This window comes from Rhinolophus sinicus, linkage group LG03, assembly GCF_036562045.2.
Source record: "Rhinolophus sinicus isolate RSC01 linkage group LG03, ASM3656204v1, whole genome shotgun sequence".
NCBI lineage: Eukaryota > Metazoa > Chordata > Mammalia > Chiroptera > Rhinolophidae > Rhinolophus > Rhinolophus sinicus.
Window position 1 is genome coordinate 31654795 of NC_133753.1, and position 13528 is coordinate 31668322.

The following is a 13528-nucleotide window of genomic DNA, read 5'->3' on the forward strand; positions in this document are numbered from 1 at the left end:
ACATTATGCTATTTGAAGTAAGCCAGATAAATACTTCATGATCTCACTTATATGTAAAATCTAAAACGGTCAAACTCAGAAGCAGGGAGTAGAATGGTAGTTTCCAGGGGCAGAGGGGCGAGGGAAATGGGTAGATATCGGTCAAGTGGCACAAAGTTTTAGTTATGCAAGATGAATAAGTTCTGCAGATCTAATGTACAGCAACGTGTCTATAGTTAACAATATTGTATTGTGTACTTGAAATTTGCTAAGAGGGTAGACCTTAAGAGTTGCCATCACAAGTAAGAAAGGAAGAAAGAAAAGAAAATGGTCACTATGTGAGGTGATGGATATGTTCATTAGCTTGATTGTGGGGATTTTACCATGTATAAATATATCAAAATATCACATACTTTATATATAATTTTCATTTTTAATTGTACCTCAATAAAGATGGAGGGAAAAAGCAAATGATACAATGCAAAAGGACAGTGCTCAATGTATAAAAATACATTTTAATATTGGTACATTATACATTTATACATTTTGTACTAATAACGTAATTGTACTCTTATTTTCAACATGTCCTCATTTAACTATTAATTTTATTTGAAATTAATTGTAAAACAAAAAACTTCAGTTTGCAACAAGTAAATTTAAAAATAACATATTTTCTTTGGGACTAATACATATTAAAATCCAAATTAAATTATGACTATAATACAGCACCATAAAATTGCTTTTGTCATCTGATACTATCCTTGTATTCTGTGATTTTAAAAGTCAGATGGATTATGTTTGTAAATTTTAATCATTTTATTTCATTTCAAACATACAGAAAAATACAGAGAGCAATATAACACCCATGTATCCACCACACATTTAAATTTGGCACTTTCCCCAAAAATTTGCTTCACTTACTCTTTTGAAAAATAAAATTTCATTGACAACAGCTGAAGACCATTTTGTCATCTTTGATCCCATTCTCCACTCTTGGGATGGATGGTATAAATAAATTTAGCAAGTAGGATCAGACATCAACCATTAAGAATCTTTGCCACTCCTAGCCCTGGGGCAGGCCTTGGAGCCTCTGCTGTTGGGCATTAGGTTTCTCCGTTACTGGGTTGTAGGGAATGTGAACGAACCCAGGTCTGGGGTGGTGAGAAATGGGGTTGGTTGTTAAGGCAGCTGCTATTACAAGCCTATGTGAAAGTACTGTTTGACCATTCTGGACCTTTTATTTTTCTCTTCTTAAGAGATAACTATTCTGAACTAAGTGTATAGGCTTTATGTCCATGTATTTAATACTTACATATATGTGAATGCTTCTAATGTTTTGGACATTTAAAAAGTTACATAAATGGTATTCTAGTAGACATAACTTTTTGCCTTGCTATGTGCACTCAATCTTTTTGAGAGTTGTTTCCCTTTGATTCATATAAAATTAATCTGTGCATGTTAACTGCTACGTAGAATTCCATTACAAATTAACATATCACAGTTTTTATGCATTTTTATCATTTTAATTTTAGTATTATACATTTAAGTTTTTTCTTATATTAAGAAGTTTATACAGTATGCCTCCTTGTTCATATCTTCTAAACTATGAAATATATAATATATAATATAATATATAAGACCAGGTCTTATATTAATTTTTGCTCCAAAAGACGCATTAGAACTGATTGTCCAGTGAGGTCTTATTTTGGGGGAAACATGGTAGATAGATAGATAGATAGATAGATAGATAGATAGATAGATAGATAGACAGATCTATATATATATGTGATTTCATTTGAATCTCATATATATAGATATCTATCTATCTATCTATCTATCTATCTATCTATTTATCTATCTTCCTGCATTGGCTCTATCCTTTATTTTCAACCCTTTAAATCAGATTCTTAAAATTAATTACTGCTTGATTAAATATACCTACATATTAACTATTAATTTTTGTTTCCTATTCTCGTATTTCAGACTTTGTAAGTTCATTTTCTTTCTATGATAAATGCATCCTTTAGAAGAATTTTCTTAAATGAGGACCTATTGGTGGTAAATTCAATTTTTGTTTGTCTAAAATGTGTTAAAACATAATTTCAGTCAGTACAAAATTCTACCTGACAGTTAACCGTATTTCCTTGATTTGAAGAAACACTATTACTTTATGCACCATTATGAAATTTTAAACTATGTTTCTAGCTAAACTATCCACAATATGCATCAACTTTAAGATGCATCCCAATTGCAGAGATATGAAAATGTGTGCCTCTGAGAATCAATGAAATATGACCTATTTTTCTTAGTACATTACAGATGTGAGTCTGCTGTTTTCTAGCTTCTATGTTACTGTTAAGAAGTTCCTCACCAGTCCAATTGTTACTTCTTTGTAATTATCTGTCCTTTATATTGTCTGCTTTTTAGATATCTTTTTTTAATGTTCTGTAGTTTCATTATGTTAAAAGAATTATTTTTATTTGCTCTTGTTGGGATTTGCTAGACAATTTAGACTGGTATCTTTTAACAATTCTGTAAAATTCTCAGACATTAATTCTTTAAATATTGCCTGCATCCCATTTTTTAAATTATAGTCTTTTTGGACTCCAATTAAACATATGACAGCTACTTATTATATTCTCTGTGTCCTTCAACTCTCTTTTATATTTACCATTTATTTTTTTCTATAGTTGTCCTCTTGATAATTCCTTTATACTTTAAATCCACTCATTCTTCAGGTAGGTCTGATCTACTTTTAATGTGTCCATTTATTTTTCAAATTAAAATGATTACACTTGCTATTTCTGGAAGTCTTATTTGATTGTTTTTTTCAATAAATTTATTCTTTATAGTCTCTTGTGACTTACTCATAGTTTCAAAGTTCTCTTTTATTTCTTGAAACATTTAGACAGTTATTTTGTGTTCTCTTGTTCAAGTCTTTCCTCCCAATATCTTGGTAGGCATAACATTCTAAAACCTGATAACTTTAGAAAAATACACTTTGTTTCTTTAGTCCATTAAACACCATGTGATACATTCATACACTTTTTAGAGATTTGGGTTAATACATTTTTCTTGGTTTCATTTGAATCACATAAACTTTGTTCTTACCAAAAGTTACACTAATTATAATTTAGAACATTACACACCCTTTTGACTATAGGGGGAGATATTGTAATACAGGTAAATACTCCCTAATTTTTACTGTCAATATAGGTATGGAAGAAACAAAATTGATGTTGATTTACTGAAATCAGGTGTTTTGAAAAATCAACTTTATTTGATGATAATAATACATAGGAATTAGTTTATAACCAAAAATAAAACAAATATTGGTAAATCTTTCATCAGTGGCCTTATAGTTTTTATAAAGATTTTATCAGATGTGAATTAAAATTTGCCCAAACACTTTTTTGTGTCTTCTTGATGTCTATATTCTCAGAAATCACGTCTATTTAGTTGTGCTGCATTTACTTATGGATGGTGTTATAAATAAGCTATCAGGTAAGAATTCTTAGTAAAATATGCAGTAGCCTTTTTATGTCACCATGTTACTTGCTATTTTCCTGAGACCTATTGCATTTGTTAGGGTAGAATCTCAAAATGAATATTTTAAAGTTGTTTCCTATTTAGAGCTACTTACTTGAGTTTGTGTAGGCTAAAACATTGTGGGTTTTGATCTATAGAGTACATGTTTTTAATTAGCAATTTCTCTTTGTAGGCTTGTTTTGATCCACCTCTTCAACTGGTTTCCACCAGAAACCCAATCATGTATAACAAAAAGGCAGCTGACCCAGTCCATCCTGACCTTGCTGGTTTGTTGGTGAAAAACAAGAATCTTTTAGCTGAGGTATATGGATTATGTAAAAATAAAACACTACGGGAAATGATATCCCCTGTAAAAGTAGGGAGAAAAACATTCTGATAAAGGGCCCAAAGTGTTAACTCAGTTTTGCTTTTTTCTCAATATTAAATTCTCTCATCACTGAAGGCACTAATTTAGACCTGAATCTGTCTTTTACCAGAGACATCCCTTTGAATATGGTACATAGTTAAGTGCTTTTGGGTGACTGTCAAATGTTAGAACATTGCTTATGAACTGTCATGCTCAAAATTAATGTAATCATAATAGTTCCATGTATTATGCAGTTTATAATGGAAAGGATGGGTTCCCATTTTCAATGTGCATCAAATAGCAAATATCCAATAGTCTTACTTAAAACTTGATGAAACATCATCTGAGTAACGTCAACTGATGAAAAAGAAAGAAACCATATTTGTAGGAAATGCTTTAAATTTTATTCCCTGTAATGAACTAGAGAGTGCTTGTAGGATTATTTTTAAGATGAGCCCAAGTACCTCAGGGTATTTGTTGCAGGAGACAGTCTTATAAGTAACCCTGGTTGGAAGCCCAAAGGCCGTTGTCATTACTAAAGGTGTTATGACTGTTTATGTCTGTACCGTCTCTATGGTTCCCTTTAAGTGAAATATTCCGAATGCTTACATTCTTAGACACGACCGTCCCTGTGAATAAGGAGCTATCTATGATATCTGTATTAGTTTGCTAGGGCTGCCATAACAAAGTACCACAGACCTGGTGGCTTCAACAACAGAAATTTATCTTCTCATAGTTCTGAAGGCTAGAAGTCCAAGACAAGATGTCAGCAGGTTTGGTTTCTTCTTTTTTTTTCTTCATTTTTTTTTCAGCTTTATTGCCATATCATTGACATATTAATATAACATTGTATAAATTTAAGGTGTACAATGTGATGATTCGATATACAAATTTATTACAAAATAATTACTACAATAAGGTAAATGAATACTTTCATCACCTCATATAATTACCGTGTGTGTGTGTGTGTGTGTGTGTGTGTGTGTGTGTGGTGAAAAGGTTGGTTTCTTCTGAGGCCTCTACTTGTCTTTTAGATGGTCATCTATTCTCTATGTTTTCACATGGCCTTCCCTTTGTAACTTTCTGTGTCCAAATTTCCTCTTCTTTGAGAATATGGATTAGGAGCCATCCTAAAGATCTTGTTTAAACTTAATTACCTTTTTAAAGACCCCATGCTCAAATACAGTCATATTCTGAAGTACTGGGGTTAGGGCTTCAACATATGAACTTTGAGGAGACACAACTCACCTCGTAACAGTGGCCTTATTCCTTGGGGCCTCATTTCTGCCTAGGACCGCATTCAAGTTCTTTTCTGCGATCTCATCTACCAATAGCCTGACTCTAGGTTTCATTTAACCAGATGTAAATATCGATATAGATATGTGGGTGAACATACATATTTCTTTGAATTTTATTTATGTTAATATTTTCCCTCTTTCAGCATTGAGAGGTGAATAGAAGTTAAATTTAAATCGAATTGATATAGATAGAATAAATCTTATGACACTCTTAATGTCATAAGATTTATAATTTGACTTTCTTTCAGAAAAAAATGTGATGCCAATCCATGAAAACTATAGCAATTTTACTATGGGTAACATTGTCCTACTTCTCCATAGTATAATTTATTACTAATAATTAAAAAGGGATTTTTGGTAATTCAGATTTGAATTAGATTAAGGTTTATATCAATGCCTAATTCATCAAAAAGCTTTTTAGCCAAATGGCAAAAAGATCACAAGTTTTAAACCTTGTTTAAAGAAAATATATAAGCTTTTTTCAAGAATTTAAAAGTACTTTTCAAAAGCAATTTTCTACATGTACATAAATTATTTTGTAACTATACATATTTTTAATCTATTTGTCAAAGCAGATATCTAAAAGGCTCTGCAAAGGTCTCATTCTGGCTTGGTTTTAGATACTATGTATATTAAAAAGTATTCCATAGCTCATATTGGAATTTTCTGAATTTAATAAAAATTAGTGACAGTTATGGCATGGTTTCCCTGTGTTATAGTTTTTTTTGTTGTAGTTGTTTGTTTGTTTTAAAGACTGATGATTTCAACAGGATACCTTCAGCATGAGTCATCTTTCTCTTTTCCAATAACCCATTACTTAATCCCACAGGAACACAATTGTCTTTATAAGGCAGTTTTTTTCTTCAAAGCATGCATGTAAAATTTTTTGTTATAATTTACCTCTTTGTGGGACATACAAAAATAGTTATCATATGTTTCTGCCCTGTAATGGAGAAACAGGTGCAAGAGAGCTATATTTAAGAAAAGCTAGATATAGAAGGGATAAATATTATTTAGTTGGTGATTGTGTTGTCTAGTTTAGGAACTATGATATTGAGCTAAAACTCTTGGCATAGTGCTAAATGGGCTACTGTTATAATAAGTGATTTAAACAATTTGTAAAAAGATGTTACTGGTAGTATGTATTAAACTGCCGAGTATCTTAAATTTAAGATAAATTTAATGTGTTTTAGCCAGTGCTTTTAAATTTGATTTTCATGATAACTTTTATTTGTGAAGGCAAAATGGCTGTGTTTATGCAAATAAGAGGTTTTTCTTCCCTTAGCATAGTAATAAGGCAAATAGTAGAAACCTGGTAGATGCAGCCAGCTCTGGGGGGGGAATGAATGCAGGCAATATAAATTTTGCAGCTAAAGTCAGATATATGTATATGTGTATATATATATATATATCAAATATATATCAGTTATTATTAATTTCAATTGAGATTTATAGATTCACTTGTGGTTTTAAGAAATAATAGATCAATTTTACACTTTGCCAAGTTTTTCCAATAATCAAATTTTGCAAAACTGTAGTATAAGGTAACAGCCTAAATATTAACAATGATGCAAAACAATCTACCAATCTTATTTAGATTTCCCCATTTTCACTTGTACTCCTTTGTGTGTTTGTGTGTATCAAGTTCTAAACAATCAGTCAAGATACTGAACAGTTAGTTTCAACACCACTAAGATCCTTCCCATTGTCGTTTTATATCCACACCCCCTTCCTTCCCACCCTCAACCACTGGCAACCACTAATCTCTCCTCCATTCTTAAAATGTTGTTTCAAAATGTTACATACTCAAAAAGCTAAACACAGTGCTACCGTATGAGCCTGCAATCCCACTCCTAGTTAGATACACAAAATAATTGAAATAAATATTCACATAAAAACGTGTAAATGAATGGTCATAGTGGCATTATTTACAAAGCCAAAAAATGGACACAACCCAAATGTCCAACTAATGAATGGAGAAGCTAATGTGGTAATCCAAACAGTAGCATTTTTATTCATCCATAAAAAGGAATGAAATACTGATTCATGCTATAACACAGACGAACCTGGAAAACATTATGCTAAGGAAAACTAAACCAATTACAAGAAGTATCATATTGTATGATTTCATTTATATGAATAGGCAAATCCAGAGAGACAGGGAGTAGATTAGTGGATGCCAGGAACTGTGGGGGTGGGGGAGGGTTGGGGGGAGGGCGAGGGAGGGAATAGGCAGTGACTGTTAGTGGGTAAAAGGGTTTCTTCAGGGGATAATGAAATTGTTCTGAAATTAGATCACAGTCATAGTTGCATAACCTGTGACTATACTAAAAACTACTGAATTGTATGCTTTAAAGGATAAATTTTATGGTATGTGAATTATATCTCATTTTTAAAAGTGAAAAATAAAACAGTGCAATATAGCTGTGAATTATATCTCGATAAAGCTGTTTTTAAAATGTTATATAAATTGAATCACATAGATATATGCAAGCTTTTGGGATTGGCTTTTTCACTCAGCATAATTTCCTGGAGATTTATTCTAGTTCTTGTATGCACCAATAGTTTGGCCCTTTTTATTGCTGAATCCATAGTATGCATGCACCACAGTTTGTTTAACCATTCACATGTTGACAAATATCTGGGTTGCTTCCAGTTTTTTGGCTATTACAAATAATCTATGGACATTAATGTACAGGTTTTTGTGTGAACATAATTTTTCGTTTCTCTTGGATAAATGCCTAAAAGTGCAATAATTGGGTCAGAAAGTAATTGCATGTTTAGCTTTATAAGAAATTCCCAAAGTATTTTCCAGAGTGGCTGCACCATTTTACATTCCTACCAGAAGTGTATGAGTAATCCAGTTTCTTCTCATCCTGGCCAGCATTTGGCTTTGTCACTATTTTATATTTCAGGTATTCCAATACGTGTGTAGTGGCATCTCATTGGACTCTTCATTTGCATATCCCTTATTGCTAATGATGTTGAACATATTTTTATGTGCTTATTGCCTTCCATATATCCTTTCTGGTAAAGTCTCTGTTCAAGTCTTTTGCCCATTTTCTAATAGGATTGTTTTCTGAGAGTTTAGAGTACTTCATATTCTATAGATATAAGTCCTTTGTTGACAATTTTTACCAACTGGTATATCTCAATTTTTGGAGTGCCTAAATTTAGATAAGTCCTGATTTACCTATTTGTGGTTCATTATGTCCAAACTGTTCAACCAAACTATTCAAAATTCAGGTTTCTTTGGCATAAAAAATAATGCAACAGTGTTTTAAAATCTTAGATTTTGCGAATCACTGTTCATATAGTGGAGCTAAAAAAAAAAAAAGAAAGAACTGACAAGGGCTCTGGAAGACTAATTGACATTAAAAGGAAAATAAAACTATATCTAGAAATCAATATAGTGTGAGTCTGAGACTCGTGCTAATTTAGGTATTTTTCGTGAAACATTATCTTAACAATATCCTAACAATAGGATAACTGAAAATCATATCTTAAAACCTAGTTCTGATAATGCAGGGAGATGGGACCACTACATTGCACAACTCTGGGGGCATTCATTATTTTTATGGTATCTTGGATGAATGGTAACCCCTGCAGTGCAGAAAAACCCTGATATAACTGGTTAAAATAAAAATGGTAATGCTGATGAATTTTAAAAATTATTGTGATTATCAGAAGTTGGGGTTTATTTGATAGGAATAGAGTTTCAACTGAACATTTGTTGAGGTTCTGCCATGTGAAAAGTTCTAATGTAAGGTACTTGGGGGGTGAGGATAGAAAAAATAAATGGAGAATGAGTCTCATCTGCAAGAAATTAGAAAGTGGGGAGAAAAGTATTCAGACTCTAAGCCATTTACCATTTCTATTTCTTCTGTGATAGGGAGGCTGTAATTATGCTGAGGATTGCTTAAGGGTCAAGACTATAGAGCAGCTTTTAATATGCATATTTTTGGGGAAATTGGGCAATATTTTAAAAAGAAAATTGGTCTGTGTTGGAAATGGAATGAAAAAGCACTCCAAATGATGTCAGAGACGACGTATGAGGCTGCCTGTGAACTGCTTATTGAATTCCAAAGACTCTTCTTCACCCTGGGAAGCTTTATCTCACTTACAAACTATAAGATGAATTATTTTAAAAAACCACATTTACACCTTTTATGGTCATTTAAAGAAAAAAAAAACACCCCACAATATAGGATTTGTCACATCCAGTTTAGCACTGTTCCTTAATCCTGGCACTGGGAATGCCTCCATGCAAGAGAAAAGGAACCACAGTAGAATACGGGAAAGAAGTAATCACGGAGGTAGAGAAGAAGGATACTGCCAGTTTCATGAAAGCCAAGGAGGACAAGTTGTGAAGGTGTGGCTCATTCATGGAGTTGCTGCAGAAAGCTGACACCGCCCTAAATATTTCAAACAGAAAATGATTCAGTATACAGATTTAGGTATATACAAAACGATGGGAGGTTCTGGGCGTGGGAATTGGGGCCAGCATTGGATGAATGAGTTCAAGGCCACTCCATTGTAGATGAGATTCTAAGGTCAGGAAGTTGCTGCTGTCGCCATGGAACCTTTGTGGCACAGACCCACTGTCTCTCAGCCTCCACAGAGCTGCTCAGAAGTTAACGAAATGTTTTTGCCAGCTTTCTCCTTGACCTTGCTTACTAGCAGCAATAGCAGTGGGAAGATGACCTCTCCTCTACTAAACTTCATGGGGATGCATCTCTCTGGTGCAGCCCGATTACTGTATAGCACGGCCCTCAACGTGTTGTTCCCTAGACCGGCAACTTTAGCATCACCTGGGAACTGGGTAGAAATCCAAATTCTCAGGCCCCCATGTCCAACTGGAAACTCTAGGCATAAGCCTGGTATGTACCCTGTTTTTTAATAAGCCCTCCAGGTGATTCTGAGGCCTATAAAAGTTTGAGAACTACTGGCCTAGAAAGGTCAGCTTCCATGAGGGAGTCTGGAGAATGGTAGTTTTATTAGGTTGGTGCAAAAGTAATTGTGGTTTAAAAATAATTGCAAAAACCGCAATTACTTTTGCACCAACCTAGTATTTCTGGTTCTGAGGAACAAGAACACCGCACAGTGGTAGGAATGGATCCCAAATGCAAATGACAATATTCAACAAAAGAGCACGGCCAGCGGTGTCAAATGCTTCAGTGACGTGGAATGGGATGACAACTGAAAATAAACTGTTGAATCCGACAAGAGATCACCGACGACTTTTGACAGAAGAGTTTCCATGGTGAGGCATAAGGGATTAGAGATGGAATGATAAAAAGTAGAATTATAGTGGATGAAGAATGAGCACAAATACTTACCTTCAATGTGGCTGGGAAACGAAAAGGAGAAAGGGTTTTCGCTTGAGCTCAAATCTTTTACTTCATCTTCACAATCTTTTCTGTGCCTCTACCACGCCTGCTCCATTTCAGAGAGCTCAGTCACTTCTGCAGCCTGTTAGAGAATTCGTGGAGTGCTTTTTGGATGACTTAGTTTTAAGTTCCAAGGGAGCACAAACTTCAACTAGTGTATACCTGCAATTTAGTGCATATTTACAATTTAGTGTATACTTATATTTTAATACGAGCTGTACACTATACTAGGCCCTTGATATATGTTAGTTTTATTCTTTACAGTCACAGTGTAATGTGAGTAAGAAAATTACCTGATTGCCTATGGCAAAAAAAAGAAAAGAAAAATTTCTGCTCTTCTATCTGATAAGTAAGAAAAATTTTGTTCCTCCAAAATTTCAGGTCTTTCCGCTATTTCATACTTCCTTTCTGTATAAATTCTCTGGCTTCACTGAGGTGTGTATTCTTAATGGCAAGTAAAAAAGCAAAAACAAACAAACAAAACATAAAGGTATGTTTTGAGAACATATAAGGTTGATTTCATTATTTAAATTTCACAGAGTGTTTTAGACATAGAAAAAAGGCACCGTATATACAAGAGTGGATTAAAAGTTTAGTTTAAGATGCTTGCTCTTCAAACTGCCTTTGCTGCTAGGAATTATAGCATTTCTAATTAATGCAGGTTTTTCAATAACAAAATATTCCTGAACTTTTTCTGGTTATAAAGCTAATGATCTTTTACAATGTCAAATCAAATTTTCCTTCCCCCCCCCCCCACTTTTACTAGTTCATCAAGATCATACACAGCCTATTGAGGAATTTGAACAAATCATATTAAGTTAAAAATTCATTGACCCCTGAATGTTAGCAGTACCTCAATTTCTTTCGTCTAGTGAACTTTCTTTACTTATCAGATAGAAGAGCAGAGATTTTTTTAAATACTACCCAAAACTAAATCACTCACCTCACAGAAGCTGCGCCCCCGGCCTCTCCAATCATTTTTGGTCCCTTCCTTCCAATAGCAATCTGTGGTGGCTCCCTTGTTTTGCTTCCCCACACAAGCCATCACTCTTGTTTCTCTTCATAACTTTATGACCTCTTCTTTCCTTTATTTGCCTTACAAAAGGCAAATGTATATAATCAGTTTAAGATTCACTCTTTCTCCTGACTCTGCTCTCCACCCATTTCTCTGATCAGCACAAATAAGGCCAGGAACCAAGTGATACAAACATAGGCTGCTCTTTAGAAGAGAGGCCTGTGCACACATTCCCCTTTACAATGCATCATAAAACAAAACATCTATGACCAAAGCATTAAATATTTCTTTTCTGCTAGGAATTATAGAATTCACTATTGGTATAATTTACTCTTGTAACAAGATTTAAATAACTGTAATGTCGATGAGAATAAAATCACTTATTCCAAACCATATATGTCAATTTGCTATGATTTCTTTAATGTATTTAACATTGGAATATACTGTTAGGAGATTTGAAATTTATTGTACAATAATGTGTAACTGAAATACCCATAATGATTCAAAATCATGAATTTGCTAAAACCAAAATTATAAATGATTTTAAGTAACACTTTCCCTTTCTCATTAGCTAAGAAATCTTCAAAACAAACTTTTCATAAAAGAAACTTCGTTGCAAGAGATGAAGAGTGAGCTAGAAAGTTATAAAGAAAATAACGTGCAACAGTCATCCCAGATAATGTCCCTGAAAGATGATATCAAGAACCTAGAGGAACTTATCGCTTCTCTAACCAGAATTAAATCTCTGAAAAGTACTGATATTCAGAGTCTTGAAAGAGGCAACTGGGATCTAACTGAAAGAATTTTAGAACTAGAAAACCGTCTAAGGTAGGGAATTTTCTGGTTGGTTTTCAAACATGTCCTTTGTCACAAGCTTGCAAATAGGATATGAACTTCATATTCTGGATTGATCACAGAATTTAAATCTAATAGAAATACCTGACTCAAAATTATTATATTAAAAAAATATTTTAATGAGATGTAATTCACATACTAATAAAATTCACCCTTTTAAAGTGTACATTTCAGTGATTTTTAATATATAGTCACAAAGTTGTGCAATCATCACCACTATCTAATTCCAGAAAATTTTCATCACCCTCTAAAGAAACCCCTTACCCATTGGCAGTTACTCCTGTTCTGCCCTCTCCAGTCTCTGACAACCACCAATCTACTTTTTTCTCTATGGACTTGCTTTTTCTGGACATTTCATATGCATGCAGTTGTACAATATATGTCCTCTGTGTCTGATTTCTTTCACTTAGCACAATGTTTTTCAGGATTCATTTATGCTGTAGCATGAATTGAGACTTCCTTCTTTTTTATGGTTTAATAATATTCCATTACACAGATACATAACATTTTATTTATGTATACATTAGTTGATGGACATTGGACATTGGGTTGTTTCCTTTTTTGGGGGAATAATGCTGCTACATGAATATTTATATGACTGTATGTTTCATTTCCCTTAGGTAAATTCCTTAAGTGTTAGAATTGCTGGGTCATAAAGTAACTATGTTTAACCTTTTGAGGTTACTTTTGATGAACTTCCAAGTTGTTTCCCAAGGCAGCTGCACCATTTTACGTTTACATCCCACCAACAACGTATTCCAATTTCTCCACATTCTCACCAATATGTGTTATTGTTCATCTTTTTCATTATAGCCATTCTAGTGGATATGAAGTTGTACCTCATTGTGATTTTAATTTGCTAAATATGTTGAACATCTTTTCATGTACTTATTGGCCATTGTATATTTCCTTTGTAGAAATATTCAGATCTTTTGCCCATTTTTAAATTGGGTTATTTGTCTTTTTATCTTTGAGTTATAAGTGTTCTTTATACGTTCTGGATACTAGACCTTATCAGATATATGATTTGCAAATATTTTCTCCAATTTGTGGTTGTATTTACTTTCTTAATGGTATCCTTTGAAGCACAAAAGTT

General features: G+C 33.3%; 1 protein-coding gene across 1 annotated transcript in view; it reads left to right on the forward strand.

The window, feature by feature from the left end:
- LOC109448241 (uncharacterized) overlaps positions 1-13528 on the forward strand; it is a 38806-nt gene that overhangs the window by 7318 nt on the left and 17960 nt on the right. The window contains exons 2-3 of the mRNA XM_074327375.1: positions 3701-3829; positions 12149-12405. Coding sequence (XP_074183476.1) covers positions 3701-3829; positions 12149-12405 — 386 coding nt within the window. The remainder of the gene's footprint in view (positions 1-3700; positions 3830-12148; positions 12406-13528) is intronic.